We start from the raw sequence: 12,364 nt of genomic DNA on the forward strand, positions 1-12,364 counted from the left end.
TCCTCCCTAGAAGGCTTCTTTTTAGAGACACACACAAACCTCATCTTTTCTCCTGATATTTGAACACAGGATTCCACTGTGCCACAGCTACTTGCCTTTTTAGTACTTTTCCCCCTGCATTTATACAGCTAGCCATTAACTAACTACTATGCGTCACACACTGGAGATGCAAAGATAAAGAACATGTGTTATCTGCCATCAAGAAGCTTAGACGTCTGGTGGGAAAACAATCAAGGCATAAGAGTCAAAGCACAATACCTCCTAACTGTACTCAAATCCTGGCTCTACTCACTTAGCAACTCTGTGACCTTGGGCAACTTACTTAACCTCTCCATGCCTTGGTTTCCATAATTGTAAAATGGGGATAATAGTAATACTACCGGTTGTGGTGAGAGAAAATGCTTTAACATGTGTAAACTGGAAGGACAGTGCTTGGGATACAGTCAACACCTAGTAAGTATTAGCCATGTTATTACAATGTTGGTTTGCCAAGGAGGTTAGAGGAGTATGGAGAAAGAACATCCGGTCAGAGAGGGAGTGGGATGGGAAGGGAAGACATTTCAGGGGAAGTGATGCTTTGGCTGACCTTTTGAAGGATAAGCAGGGTTAGCAGATAAAGAAGGGAGAGATACTCCGGGTAGAGGTGGCAGCATTCAACAAGGCATGGAGATGTGTGTCAGCATGCGTTAGGAGACCACTGCAAATGTCTTCAGTACTGCTGCAGTCAACAGTGCCTCAGCTGTAGCCCAGGAAATGTTCTGGGGCCTCTCTAGAAGACCTTTTGACTTCCTTCAAGGGCCTCTTACCTCCTCCATAATCTGATCCATTCAGGCTCTGTGGTCTGAGGCGAAAACTGCCCCCCAAAAAAGAAGAAAAAGAGAGCAGAAAATGAGTTTCAAACACAGAAAGGAACATCCCAAACGTTGATTGTATCCATTCTTTCTCCCAGATGAAAATGTCCCTGGACCTGCTTTTCTCTGTCAACTTGGTCAAACCTAATTAGGCCACTGGGTGTGCCATGTGAGGCTGCACAGGCTGTGCAATGCACTATTCCAGAGGACAGCATCACAAAGGCTATGACATGAATGCTCCTTCCACCCCCGGGAGTGGGAAACTGGGGGCCCTACCTTCACAGCCACCTTTATCTAGGAAACTTCTTTCTTTTCTGTTATAAGTCTTATGAGAAGGCAAAGCTTAGAAGCTGGTATTGCTTCTGCCCATCTATATCAATAATGCAGAAGGCATGGGCCAGTACCCTGATACCTGGACATATAATTCTAAAAACCACACAGTGGGAGATAGGACATGGGCATCAATGAAAGGGTCCAGACCTTCAGTTGAGGAAGCGGGATTAACCAAACCTTGGATTCAGCAGGCAAAAATAATTCTAGCCCCAGACTTCTAACACTGTGTTCAACATAGGTGGAACAGGTCATGACCACCAAGACCACACTGTTGACCAAGATCAACATAGGATACCATAAGAATAAGAATACTGGAAACGTACTCTTCTATTTCTTCAGAAGCTTTCCTCTTAAACCTGAAAAAAAAAAAGAGACAAGGTTTTTAAGAGCCCACTAGTCTGATGCACCAGGGTAGTATCTTGAGGAAGGTTTCAAAAGTGGAGGAAAATTAGTATATCTCAAGTGCTTTATCTGTCCGCAGTTGTCTTTAGAGACAAGCCCCACAACCAGCATGAGAGAACCAAAGATGCTGTAGTGCCTTCTTACAGCTTTATATCAGCCTCACTCCAAATTGAATTGTTGAGAGTTTAAGTGCAGGTTGAGCGAGTGGCTTAAAATTCAAATAGATACAGATGATTCAGTGCCCTCTTTTCTTTCAGCAATAAACTGACTGGTTTATAGAGTGCTTTCTTAGGACTGAGACCCTGGGTCTTGTTTGGGGCTATTAGCTGTCAGCACTTGCAGCTTCCAGTGAGCAAAAAGGGATGCCCTCGACTCGCAGTTCAGGCTTCAGGCTTCAGAACTGCTTTTCTGTGCCCTTCACACGAAGGACGAGAGGACCTTCTGAGTGATGGTGGGTGAGTAGTGCCAGGGCCTGGCTGACACACGCGTACCTACGGCAGTGGTTCTCACATGTCAGTGTGCATAAGAACCATCCACTGAGCCTGTTAGATATGCAGATTGGTGGGCCTGGCAGGGAGAGTTCTGAATCAGCTGATCTGGGTGGGTGGGGGGTGCCCAGGAATATGCATTTTAAAATTCTAATCTAAGTGTGTCACTACTCACACTCTGAGAAACACTGATCTGAAGTTTTCTAATAAGACTGGTGAACTGTTGATGATTATTAAGGTTGAACATTGGGTACATGGCAATTACATTTTTGTATGTCTGAAAACTTCCACAATTCTGTTATTGTGGGTTTTTTGTTTGTTTGTTTTAAATGAGTTATTTTAAGTCAGAAATCTAGCACCATGATGAGCAACAGCAAAGGATGGCAAATGGCCTGGAGGCAGGATGTAGACCTTGACAGGCTGGGCCACCAGCCTCGCCAGTAAGAACTGGTTTCTTGGAGCCAACCAGCAATTCCTGCAAAATGCAAATAACTCCCCCTGCCAAAAGCAAAATTCTACATTCATTTTTTTTTTTTGTCAATTAAAAAATAAAAATTTCAGCCAGGCACAATGGCTCATGCCTGTAATCCTAATACTTTGGGAGGCCAAAACAGGTAGATCATTTGAGGTCAGGAGTTCGAGATCAGCCTGGTCAACATGGTGAAACCCCATCTCTACTAAAGACACAAAAATTAGCTGGGTATGGTGGTGGGCGCCTGTAATCCCAGCTACTCAGAGGCTGAGACAGGAGAATCACTTGAACACGGAAGGTGGAGATTGTGGTGAGCCAAGATCACGCCATTTCACCACAGCCTGGTGACAGAGTGAGACTCCGTCTCAAAAAAAAAAAAAAAAATTTATAAACTTAAAAAATTAAAAATGATTTTAAAAAGTCAGTCAAAGTTTAAATAGACTGCTTTCCATGGAATTTACTCTATCAACTGTACTATTTTTAAAAAGAAAGAATGATAGCTGAAGGGAGGTGGGAGAATGGGTAGGTCAAGCTGGAAGAACAGGGTATAACAACTCTTAGGGAATCTCCCAGGCTGCAGTTTCTGACCCTTAAAGAGAGATAAAGGAGACTCAGCAATGAGGGTTAGGAGGGCATAGGGGAACAGAATGGGTAGTGGGAGGCACCATGGGGAAACCACTGCAGGGTGCCCAGGGCATCCCCAGCCTGGTGTTGCTGGAGGCTGTAGACTTCCAACGCCTGTTCCAAGTCAATGGAATCCTAAAGGAAGAGCACCCAGTAGCCACCAAAGCCACCTTCTGTCTGTGTGGGAGGATAGAAGCTGACTTCCTAGTTCACGCCGTTCCCGAGGACCAATGCCTCTAATTGTCCTCATGAAGTTAAACTCTATACCCCCACTGTCCGAATGGCACAGCTAATGTCACCAAGGGTAGAAGTGCTTGGATGAAAACAGGGATAAGAGAAGAATCCTGGAATTAAACAGGCTACGAAGAAAGGCTGACGCCTTTGTTGTGTACATAAGAGACATATTCGTCTCCAATTACCCTCAGGAGTTATGACCGAATTGTTCCTTCCCTACACAATGTGCGGTGGCAAAACCAGCCGCGATTATGTCTGAAGGAAACAATAATGATAATGCTAATCTTTGGGGGGAGGCTGAATAATTGCCATTTATCCACTCAACATTCAAAAAGGGGATGAGTTTAATATTCAGCTTAATTGCTGCTGAGCCCACATCCTGCTCTCTCTCGCTCTAGGGGGAGCCCAAGGACTCTCCCGACAGAGGAAGGAGAAAAATCAAATGGAGTCCTCAAGGACGGGCAGCAGGATGCCCGCAGGTGGCGTCTTCTCTCTCATTCTCTCTCTGTCTCTCACTCTCTGCCAGAAATAACAGGCTCTGGGAGCGCACTGAGTGGGATGGTGCACCCTGCCTCTGATCTGGGTCACAGACGGAACACTGTCCACTTCCCAGCCTTACCTAGCCTGCAGATGAGTTTGGTCTAAACCATACTGCTGTCTGTTTATTTTTTGTTTTGTTCTGTTGTAATGTAAATTCATTGCCAAAATGGGGAGATTTTGTATACAAATCCAAATTTCTGAACTCTAACTTTTTAGTTTAACTTTTCAGCCTGGCAATACTGGACGTGCAGTGGATGAACCTGAGCTCCCCCGAGCCCGCATTGCTCCCAAACACTGGGGGTCCAGAACTAGTCCTCAATTACGTCATCTGCGCTGCTGGTTTTCCAACAGGATTGAGGAGGCTGGCAAAGTGCGTCCTGTAGCTATGCAGCTATCAAATGTGAGGAGGCAAAAAAAGTGGGGAGCGTGTTTTAGGAAAACTGGCAGAGTATATTTCTTTATAGAAATGCGAATATGCAAATAATTTCTGTATGTATCTCAGGAATATGACTGAAGGTGCCATTCTGAAATAAAACCCCACTTCACAGATTTACTTTATCTGCCTGGTCCTCAAAGGCACCTCAGGGTAGTGCAGCAACAAGGAGCCCAGCAAAAGACACAGAATCTAGCACCACGTTTTTTAAACTTCAGGTCACCACCCACTACTGAGCCATGAAACCAGTTTCGTGGCTCACCACCAGCATTTCTTTCCTTTTAAAATTTTTCTTTCATCTTTCTTTTTTAATAGCACAGAAAACGCAGTGTGCTGAAAATAGTAAGGATAGGTATTAGATAAACGTTTTGTTTCCCGTTTTATGTGTACCCATACCCAATCGTGAAGTATATTCTGAATTAATTTACTTTTTTTTTTTTTTAGAGACAGGGTCTCATTCTGTGGCCCAGAGTAAGTGCAGTGTTGGGATCATGCTCACTGCAGCCTCAAACTCCTGGGCTCATGTTATCTTCCCACCTCTACAAGTGCGTGCCACTGTGCCTGGCTAATTTTTTTTCTATTTTTTTGTAGAAACAGGGTCTCACTATGTTGTCCAGGTTGTTCTTAAAAACTCCTGACCTCAAGCAATTCTCCTGCTTTTGCCTCCCAAAGCACTGGGATTCAGGCATGGGCCACTGTGCTCAGCCCTGAGTGTATTTTTAAACTACTGGTGACAGGTTAAAAACAAACAAGCAAGCAAACAAACAAGAACCTAAAACACAGTAGTCTACCACAGTCCACAGGGTAGCTAATCAGAGAAGAATCTGATATGGAAGTTCTGCCTCCCAGACTGTGTGGGGACAGAGGGTGAGGTAAAGAATTATGGGTTCTGGAGCACCTCTTCACAGACACTTCATCCCCAACTTCTGAGGAAACTGAGGCTGTCGATGAGGCTTGTGTGGCCTGGTCCCAGCCCCTGGCAGGTTGTCTGCAGAGCTGAGATCAGCATAGCCTCGGGCTGCCGGTTTATTTCTGCACTCAGGGCCCCCGTGCCTTTTCCCCCAAAAGTGGCTATTAGAAGTTTGGGGAACCTGGCAAATCATAATAACTCCAGCAAGATCACCTCACACAGAGCACTTTTCAATACTCTTCAAAGATATTCACATCTACAAACACTACCTTGGCTGAGTTCTGGAGAAGAGGAAAAGCAGGTTTCAGCAGAACAATTTTAAACACAGAGAGGGACGCTGGGCACTGCGGCTGTGGGCTTCACCCAAATCACAGAGCTAGTTAGTGATGAGGCTGAAACTAGAATCCATGTCTCCCGACTTTCACCCTAGATTCCAAACGCTTTGCCTCAAGCCTTTTCAAAGGAAGATACCAGTTGATTATCTAATATCCCTAAGGCACCCAGACATCTCCTTGGATTTACTGTGTAGACGGTCCCTTCTTGATTTTCTGTCCTAATGGAAGGCACGATATGGTATAGACAGCGAACTGGAAGCTGGAGAGAATCTTTTAAATTAGTCGTTCTTCAACAGTGGTGCACAAGACTCACCCCCGGAAGCTTTTTCAGTGTACATGGGCTGAGCTTACTCTTCATCCCTCTGAGGTAGTAACTTCTAGAAATGGGACCTAGTCATGTAGATGAGACTCCTTGCCCTAAGCTTTGAGACATTCAGCTGAATACTCCAGTTGCTAAGCAGCAAAACTGAAACTTATTTGCCTTCTCCTCCTGAGTTGCCTACTTTCTTCTAACAGAATTGTTAATGAACATGGACTTGACCTAAAGGATGCGAGGAGGAAGAAACAGCAAGGGGCCTGAATGGTCCACTAGGTGAAGTCTCTGTTCCTGAGTGATCCTGAAATTCACGCCCGAGTCCATGGTGTTGATGAAAACTAAGCAGGTGTTCTCCACCACACCAGGCCCAGAGCAATCTAGATTCGACTAGAGATGCTTGTTCAATATTCAAAATGTAATACATAGAGGTTGCTGAACCAGCACTTTGGAAAGTTAATTAAATGCCAGCTTTCTTTTTAAGAGCTACTCCATCACTCACTGATTGCTTTGGCCATTTTGCAGAATGAAGTTTTAACTCGGGACAGTGACAGTAAACGTTCTCTGTCACCTCCGCCTTGTGGAGCAGGGTGAGGGAGGAAAGACACACCAGCTCCCCCTCCCCACATCACAGTGGGCTGATGGCCCTTTCCAAATTGCCTACAACGCTCAGCCAAGGACTCAGAAGCTTGGCTTCTCAGGTAGAGGATGTGAAGGTGAAGGGGGCTGTCTCGCTGTTGTGACCTGCATTTAAAGCCCAGTACCTCAGCTCCACACTCACCCAGTCCCCTCCTGGTCTTCATCCCAGCTTCTCTCTGACCCACACTGAGCCTCTCCTGCCTGGCTCAGCACACCCACTGTCAACTCTCAGGGGAAAGAAAGCCGAGTTCCAGGCCCCGGCCCACCCTTCCTTTATGCTGCCCCTTCCCCCACAAACCTGCCCTAAGAAGGATGACGACTGACGACAACAGTCAACATTTACCGAGCTTGTTAGGCACCAGCCACCGTCATTATAGTATTTATAATACTATTATACAATTATATAATCACATACATCCTATACAGTATACATGATCTTATTTCAGTATCATAGTACCTTCTTTTCTTCTCTCTGTTTTACAGGTGAGCTCAGAGAGGTAAGTAACTTGCCTAAAGTCACCTACCTAGAAAGTAGTAGGGCCAGAATGCAAGCAGAGTGTCTGACTCCAAAGCTCAGTTTCCAGCCCTTACACCATAGAGACATGCAGGCATTTCTACGGCATGGGAAATGCTCCTCTGCTTCAAATCCAACTAATATTTTCAGGACAGGGACATTCTTTCAACTTATAGTAGGGCTGTAGCCTTGTCAGTCCTGATGATCTGGTAGTTAACTTTGGTTTCATTGTTCTGTGATTTGTCATATTTACAATGCAACAAGTGTGCATCATGGCAAAAAGAAATCCTGTCTAGTGAAGTCGCCTTTCTTTCCATATTTCTCCCTTTTTGAATTTCTTTTGCTCAAATGTAATCCCTTTCTTTGGCATTTGGAGCCCACGCTGACATTCAATGGTGTGATTTGGGCAGCTGAGCACAAGGTGGATTCCAGTGGCACATCTGTGACTTCAGCCACGTGGGACCACGGCGGAATCTTGGATCCTCATAGTTTTATTCCTGCCTGCGGGGTCTGTCTCTCCCTGCTGCATCAGGGGGCCTGATCTGGCCATCATGACCAAGTGGGACTAGCAGGTAGTTATGACCCCCAACTGCAGGGACCCCATGAACTTCTGGGGAAGAGACCATGAAACAACCTGGATTCCCTTCACCAGAGAGAAGAGGCCTTAACTGCTGCGACATGGGTTATGTGCTGAAGGGTAAAAGGCAGCCCTAATGTAGACATCATCTCAGTTAAAATGTTTCTCTCGAGTTTAATGGAATACTGCAGAGATCTAAATGGAGATAAAGTACCACGGCTCAGAGAACAGCCAGGATGCTATCTTTATGCAGCATGACAATGTTCAGTGGTTAATTAGACACCGTTAACCTATTTTAGCAGGGGACATAACCGGGATAAATGGGGGGAAGTGTCCTTGAAGTCTCTTAATATCCACAGCACATACTAGACCCTAGACCCACCTCCCTGCTGCAAGGCAGAACAGGCTTAAAATAGACTGAAGCGCCAAGCACCTGGAGCCTTGCCTGTGCCGGGGGAAGGCCCTATGCGAGTCCATCCCTCACGGATCACTCTGACCTGGGGAGGAATGTGAAGGGTTTAGATGAATGGTTCTGACTATAACTTGTTGCAGATGAGAGAAACGCCAAAGCCATAGGAAGGCACCTGCATGGTTCCATTTCAAAAGAGAAGAAACTGCAGCCAGGGGTCAAATGCATGAAGAAAAACTGGCCAGGGGAAGAGCAGGAAAGAGATACCAACTACATTGATGCCAAAGCTACTTTATGTTTTTAAATGTCAAGTTAAAATTTCCTCCTCTGGAAAGAAAAAATCAAAATGCCATTTTCTTGCAAGGTTTTCTACCCTCATTATTTTTAAATGTCCAAGAAAAATCTCACAGTTGCCTCCAAATCTCATTGAGGTAAATTTTACCAAGGCATGAGAGAGAGAAGGCAATATTCCCAGATCATCTAATGTCACCAGCAAATCCAGAACCAAGGCTCTACTTTATAAATGTGTGAACCGCCAAATGAGCCTTTGCAGTGAAAACCCAAATGTGAGGAAAGGAGAAATCTGCCATTGTCATCTTGGCTACACTGCTCATTCAATCCCAGGCGGTACACTGGGTAATTGGGGTCCCTCTGCTCTAAGCTGCCCCCACACCTGCAATACTCATTAAAAGCTAGATATTTCTCATGAACTGAAGTTTTCCTTGTCCAATAGATTTCTCCTCATTTAAATCTCCCCTGAAAGCTGAAGTCACCCCCTCCTTCCCCTCAGTTCCTAGTTCTTGCCACTCATGTGTTTAGCATCCACTATATGCCGGTAGGTACCATATTTTCTTCCTTCTTTTGAAAACAGGCAGGTGTTCCCTAACACCCAAATTTTGGCACTCTGAGGTTTTAGGTCACGCTAGATTATATTTAGTTCCTGCCAGCACAGTTCATCACTAAGATGTCTGGTAGAGAGAGAAAAACTCATGCCCACGTCCTGTCTACAGACTGCCAAGACCTAGTGAATCACAATGCGATTCCTGGGAGAAGGTTGCCCCCTGCTGGTTACGTTAAATATGACAGCTTTGTTTTGCTTCAAACTAAATGTATGAGAAAAGGTTGAAATACACAGAAACGCTTTGATTAGCTACAGTTATGGGAACATATAAAATGTAGTATGCCTGCTATCAAGAAAAGGCAGCAGAGTTTAGAACTCTAGAGGTTTTAGGCATCTCAAATGAACACGTTTTTATTCAGGAAACCGTCACTGGATCACTAATCATCTACTAGGAACAAGTGAGAGGTGTTTGGAATTGGGGGTCGTTTGCTCAAGATTTTACAATCCGGTGGGAGAGAAGAACATTACAGAACTAACACTAATGCCTCCATAAACTGACATACTGTAAGGCCAAAAAGACTCTCACCACCAGATGGGTACAGTGGCGTGCACCTGTAATCCCAGCTACTCAAGAGGCTAAGGTGGGAGAATCACTTCAGCCCAGGAGTTCAAAACCAGCCTAAGCAACACAGCGAGACCTCATCTCTTTGAACAAACAAACAAACAAACAAAAACAAAACAAAAAGAAACACAAAGAAAACAAACAGAAGATTCCCACCACATCCAAACTGTCAGCTACTAGATGAAGAAGTGGAGACCAGGAGTCCTCAAAGAGATCTAATGAAGGCTCCAAAGCCAGTGGATGCAGTGCCGGACCTGGAAACTGAGGTTCACAATCCCTCATTCTACTGAGCCCCAGATTTGATAGGACAAGTAAAGAAGGTATAAGCAAACTGTCACAGGAGCACTAAAGAGGGAACCAGCCATTCTAGCTGGGGATCTGGGGAGGCTTCCTGGAAGCCTTGCCAGTGGAGAGATGAGGAGGCTTGCAATGGGCAGAAAAGCTGCAGGAGGGAAACCACTTGAACAGAGGTTAGAGGCATGCAGGGGCCGAGGTGTTCGGAAAACAGCAGGGGACATGGCGCGGCTGAAATACAGATAAGATGGTGGCTGGAGATGAGAATGGCATCAGGGCTGAGTGGGTAAGCATTAAGACCAAATAAGATGGTATTACTGGTGTCAACTCTGTAAATATATACACTGACATTGATCAGGGATCAGGAGGGATTCCGGGGCTGGAAATTAATTTTCCCTGGGTTCTCTGCTTTCCCCCTTCAAGTTACTTATGCCCACATATAGAGACCTCAATGATCTAATATTATGCAACTTACCCTGTATCCTGCAGTACAAAAGCAGCACAGAGCAGTTGAGTGGAAGAAGTTGTTACTCTTCCCGCTGGGAGAAAGAAGGGGGTTGGGAGTAGGGAGAAGCAACCAAGAAGAACTGCTGTATGAGTGTTCCCCAAATGCCTGCCATTTCCAAGTACCACCTTCACCAATTTTGCTATAGCTATGTACTTTCTGCAACTACTTAGTATTTTCTTTAAATTGATTCCTTGGTTTTAATAATTTTTTTTTTTTTTTAAAGAAAACTCTCTATCCTCAATGGAAAGCTATCATCACCAGCCATAGGGAAATAATTGTAAAAACAACACAGCTTTTTAAAAAACTACAAACTTGATTAGCTAGACATTACTGTTTGTTAAAAATCCAAGAGCCCACGGCCTATTTTGTATTAAAAGGGGGAGATTAGCAGGGTTAGAGAAGTGTTAAAGAAAGATTGGCTGTAAATGGAGACTTTTCCATTGGCATGATCAGAGGAACTGAAAGCTAGTGGAAAAGAGTAACTTTGGGACTAGACACCAATCTTGGGAAAACAGAGCTACTAGGAGGGAGGATGGAGATAAACGAGATGGGATGTGGTGACTGAGACAAGTAGAAACCGTGTGCCACAAGTCAAGGGACAAACTTCTCAGTGCTTCTGGAAACCTTTATTTCAATTCATGTTTAATTGTTGGAGTGGGTCTTTTACTTTTCCTGTACAGAAGTTTCTGCTCTATAATAGGGAAACCTGTAAAGATTTCTTTCTGGTAACTAACCCGCCATCTTCTCTGCTTCTGTTCTTCTTTTACATCCTGCGGTCCCCCCGAAATCCCATAAATACACTGAGACTCACCCAAGCGATGAGGTACATGAAGAGAAGGTGCCTCAGCTCCGGTTGCTGGCATGCGAGCCACTGGGGGAGCACAGGACCATGTGTGGCAGCCTCCTGGGAGGCTCAGAGCCCACCCTGGTGAATCCCTGGTAAATAGGAACCAAGGGCACCCTGCCACTTCAACATGTGGGCTCTTTTACAATGGGTGCTGTCAAACCTGGAGAAACTAGTGTAGCCATCAGTATTCAGCTCTGGTGGGGACAGCATGGGCCAAAAAGTAAAATCTCTGACCGACTCACTAGAGCAGAACAAACTCAGATGATGTGAGGGGCCTCAATTTCCTATGCATATTTATACCTATGTGTGCCCAGCCCGTTTCATCTATATTTAAATTGCTTTTGGGTACTTCTCCATACAGGACTCAAAAGAAAAGGAAAGAAGTAGGTGTGATGTTCACAGATGCATTTTATTTTTGAGAGACCGAATCCATCAAAGGGAGAACAAGGAGATCATTTATGTTCGGAGAATTTTAACCAATGGTTGGCATCTCCAATCATTCCCTCCTGGCTTTCAGCTGCTCTCTCTGCAAAGCAGCAGGTCCCCCTTAGCAGAGACTGGCTGGCTCGGGGGACACAACTTTTTTCCTTGGAAGTTTTTTTGTTCTATAAGATTGCTTCATACGATCAACATTTCAATTCTGTGAGGGTCCCAGAGGATAGCAGTAAAGAGAATTTTATTCTAACAGACTCACTCTTGCACAAATAGTATAGTGTATGGCCTTTTCGTGAACTTGAGATAAATGCACGCAGCGCTCAAGGTTTGAGAATGGGCATGGCTGCAGAATGAGAGGCACATTCTATTATACTAATTAGCTGTACGACCTTGGGCAGTGGGGCAAGGTGACATTTAAGGGCCTTTCTAACTCTGAGATTCTATAACTCAGTGTCACTTAACCTCCCTAGTTCTCATTTTCTCCATCTCCAAATGGAAGGGGCCAGACTCCATAGCTTCTCAGGTCTCTCCCCAGCTCTGTGAATGATCACCAACCCTGCCTCCCCTTGATCCTGGCCCCCACCCACATCTGTTCCCCATTAATACTGCTCTCCATTCTGACAACCCCCACGCAGCCCCTTCCTTGCAACTGGTTTATCCAGCCCTAAAAGTCTCAATCAAGACAGTGTAGTGTGCAGGTTTGGAAACTGCAATGACAAAAAAAAAAAAAAAAAAAAAAAAAA

The 12,364-nt window shown here is 44.9% G+C and overlaps 1 protein-coding gene across 2 annotated transcripts in view; it reads right to left on the reverse strand.

Annotated features, from left to right (window-relative positions):
• Positions 1-12,364, reverse strand: part of IFT43 (intraflagellar transport 43) — a 100,574-nt gene that overhangs the window by 23,956 nt on the left and 64,254 nt on the right. For both annotated transcript variants that reach the window (XR_002724903.1, XM_023184536.1), the window contains exons 4-5: positions 1,508-1,540; positions 807-853 (exon numbers count right to left, since the gene is read on the reverse strand). Coding sequence is in view for 1 of the 2 variants with exons in the window: in XM_023184536.1 (XP_023040304.1) it covers positions 807-853; positions 1,508-1,540 (80 nt within the window). In the remaining variant the exon portion in view is untranslated. The remainder of the gene's footprint in view (positions 1-806; positions 854-1,507; positions 1,541-12,364) is intronic.

The sequence above is a fragment of the Piliocolobus tephrosceles genome, chromosome 6 (genome assembly GCF_002776525.5).
Source record: "Piliocolobus tephrosceles isolate RC106 chromosome 6, ASM277652v3, whole genome shotgun sequence".
NCBI lineage: Eukaryota > Metazoa > Chordata > Mammalia > Primates > Cercopithecidae > Piliocolobus > Piliocolobus tephrosceles.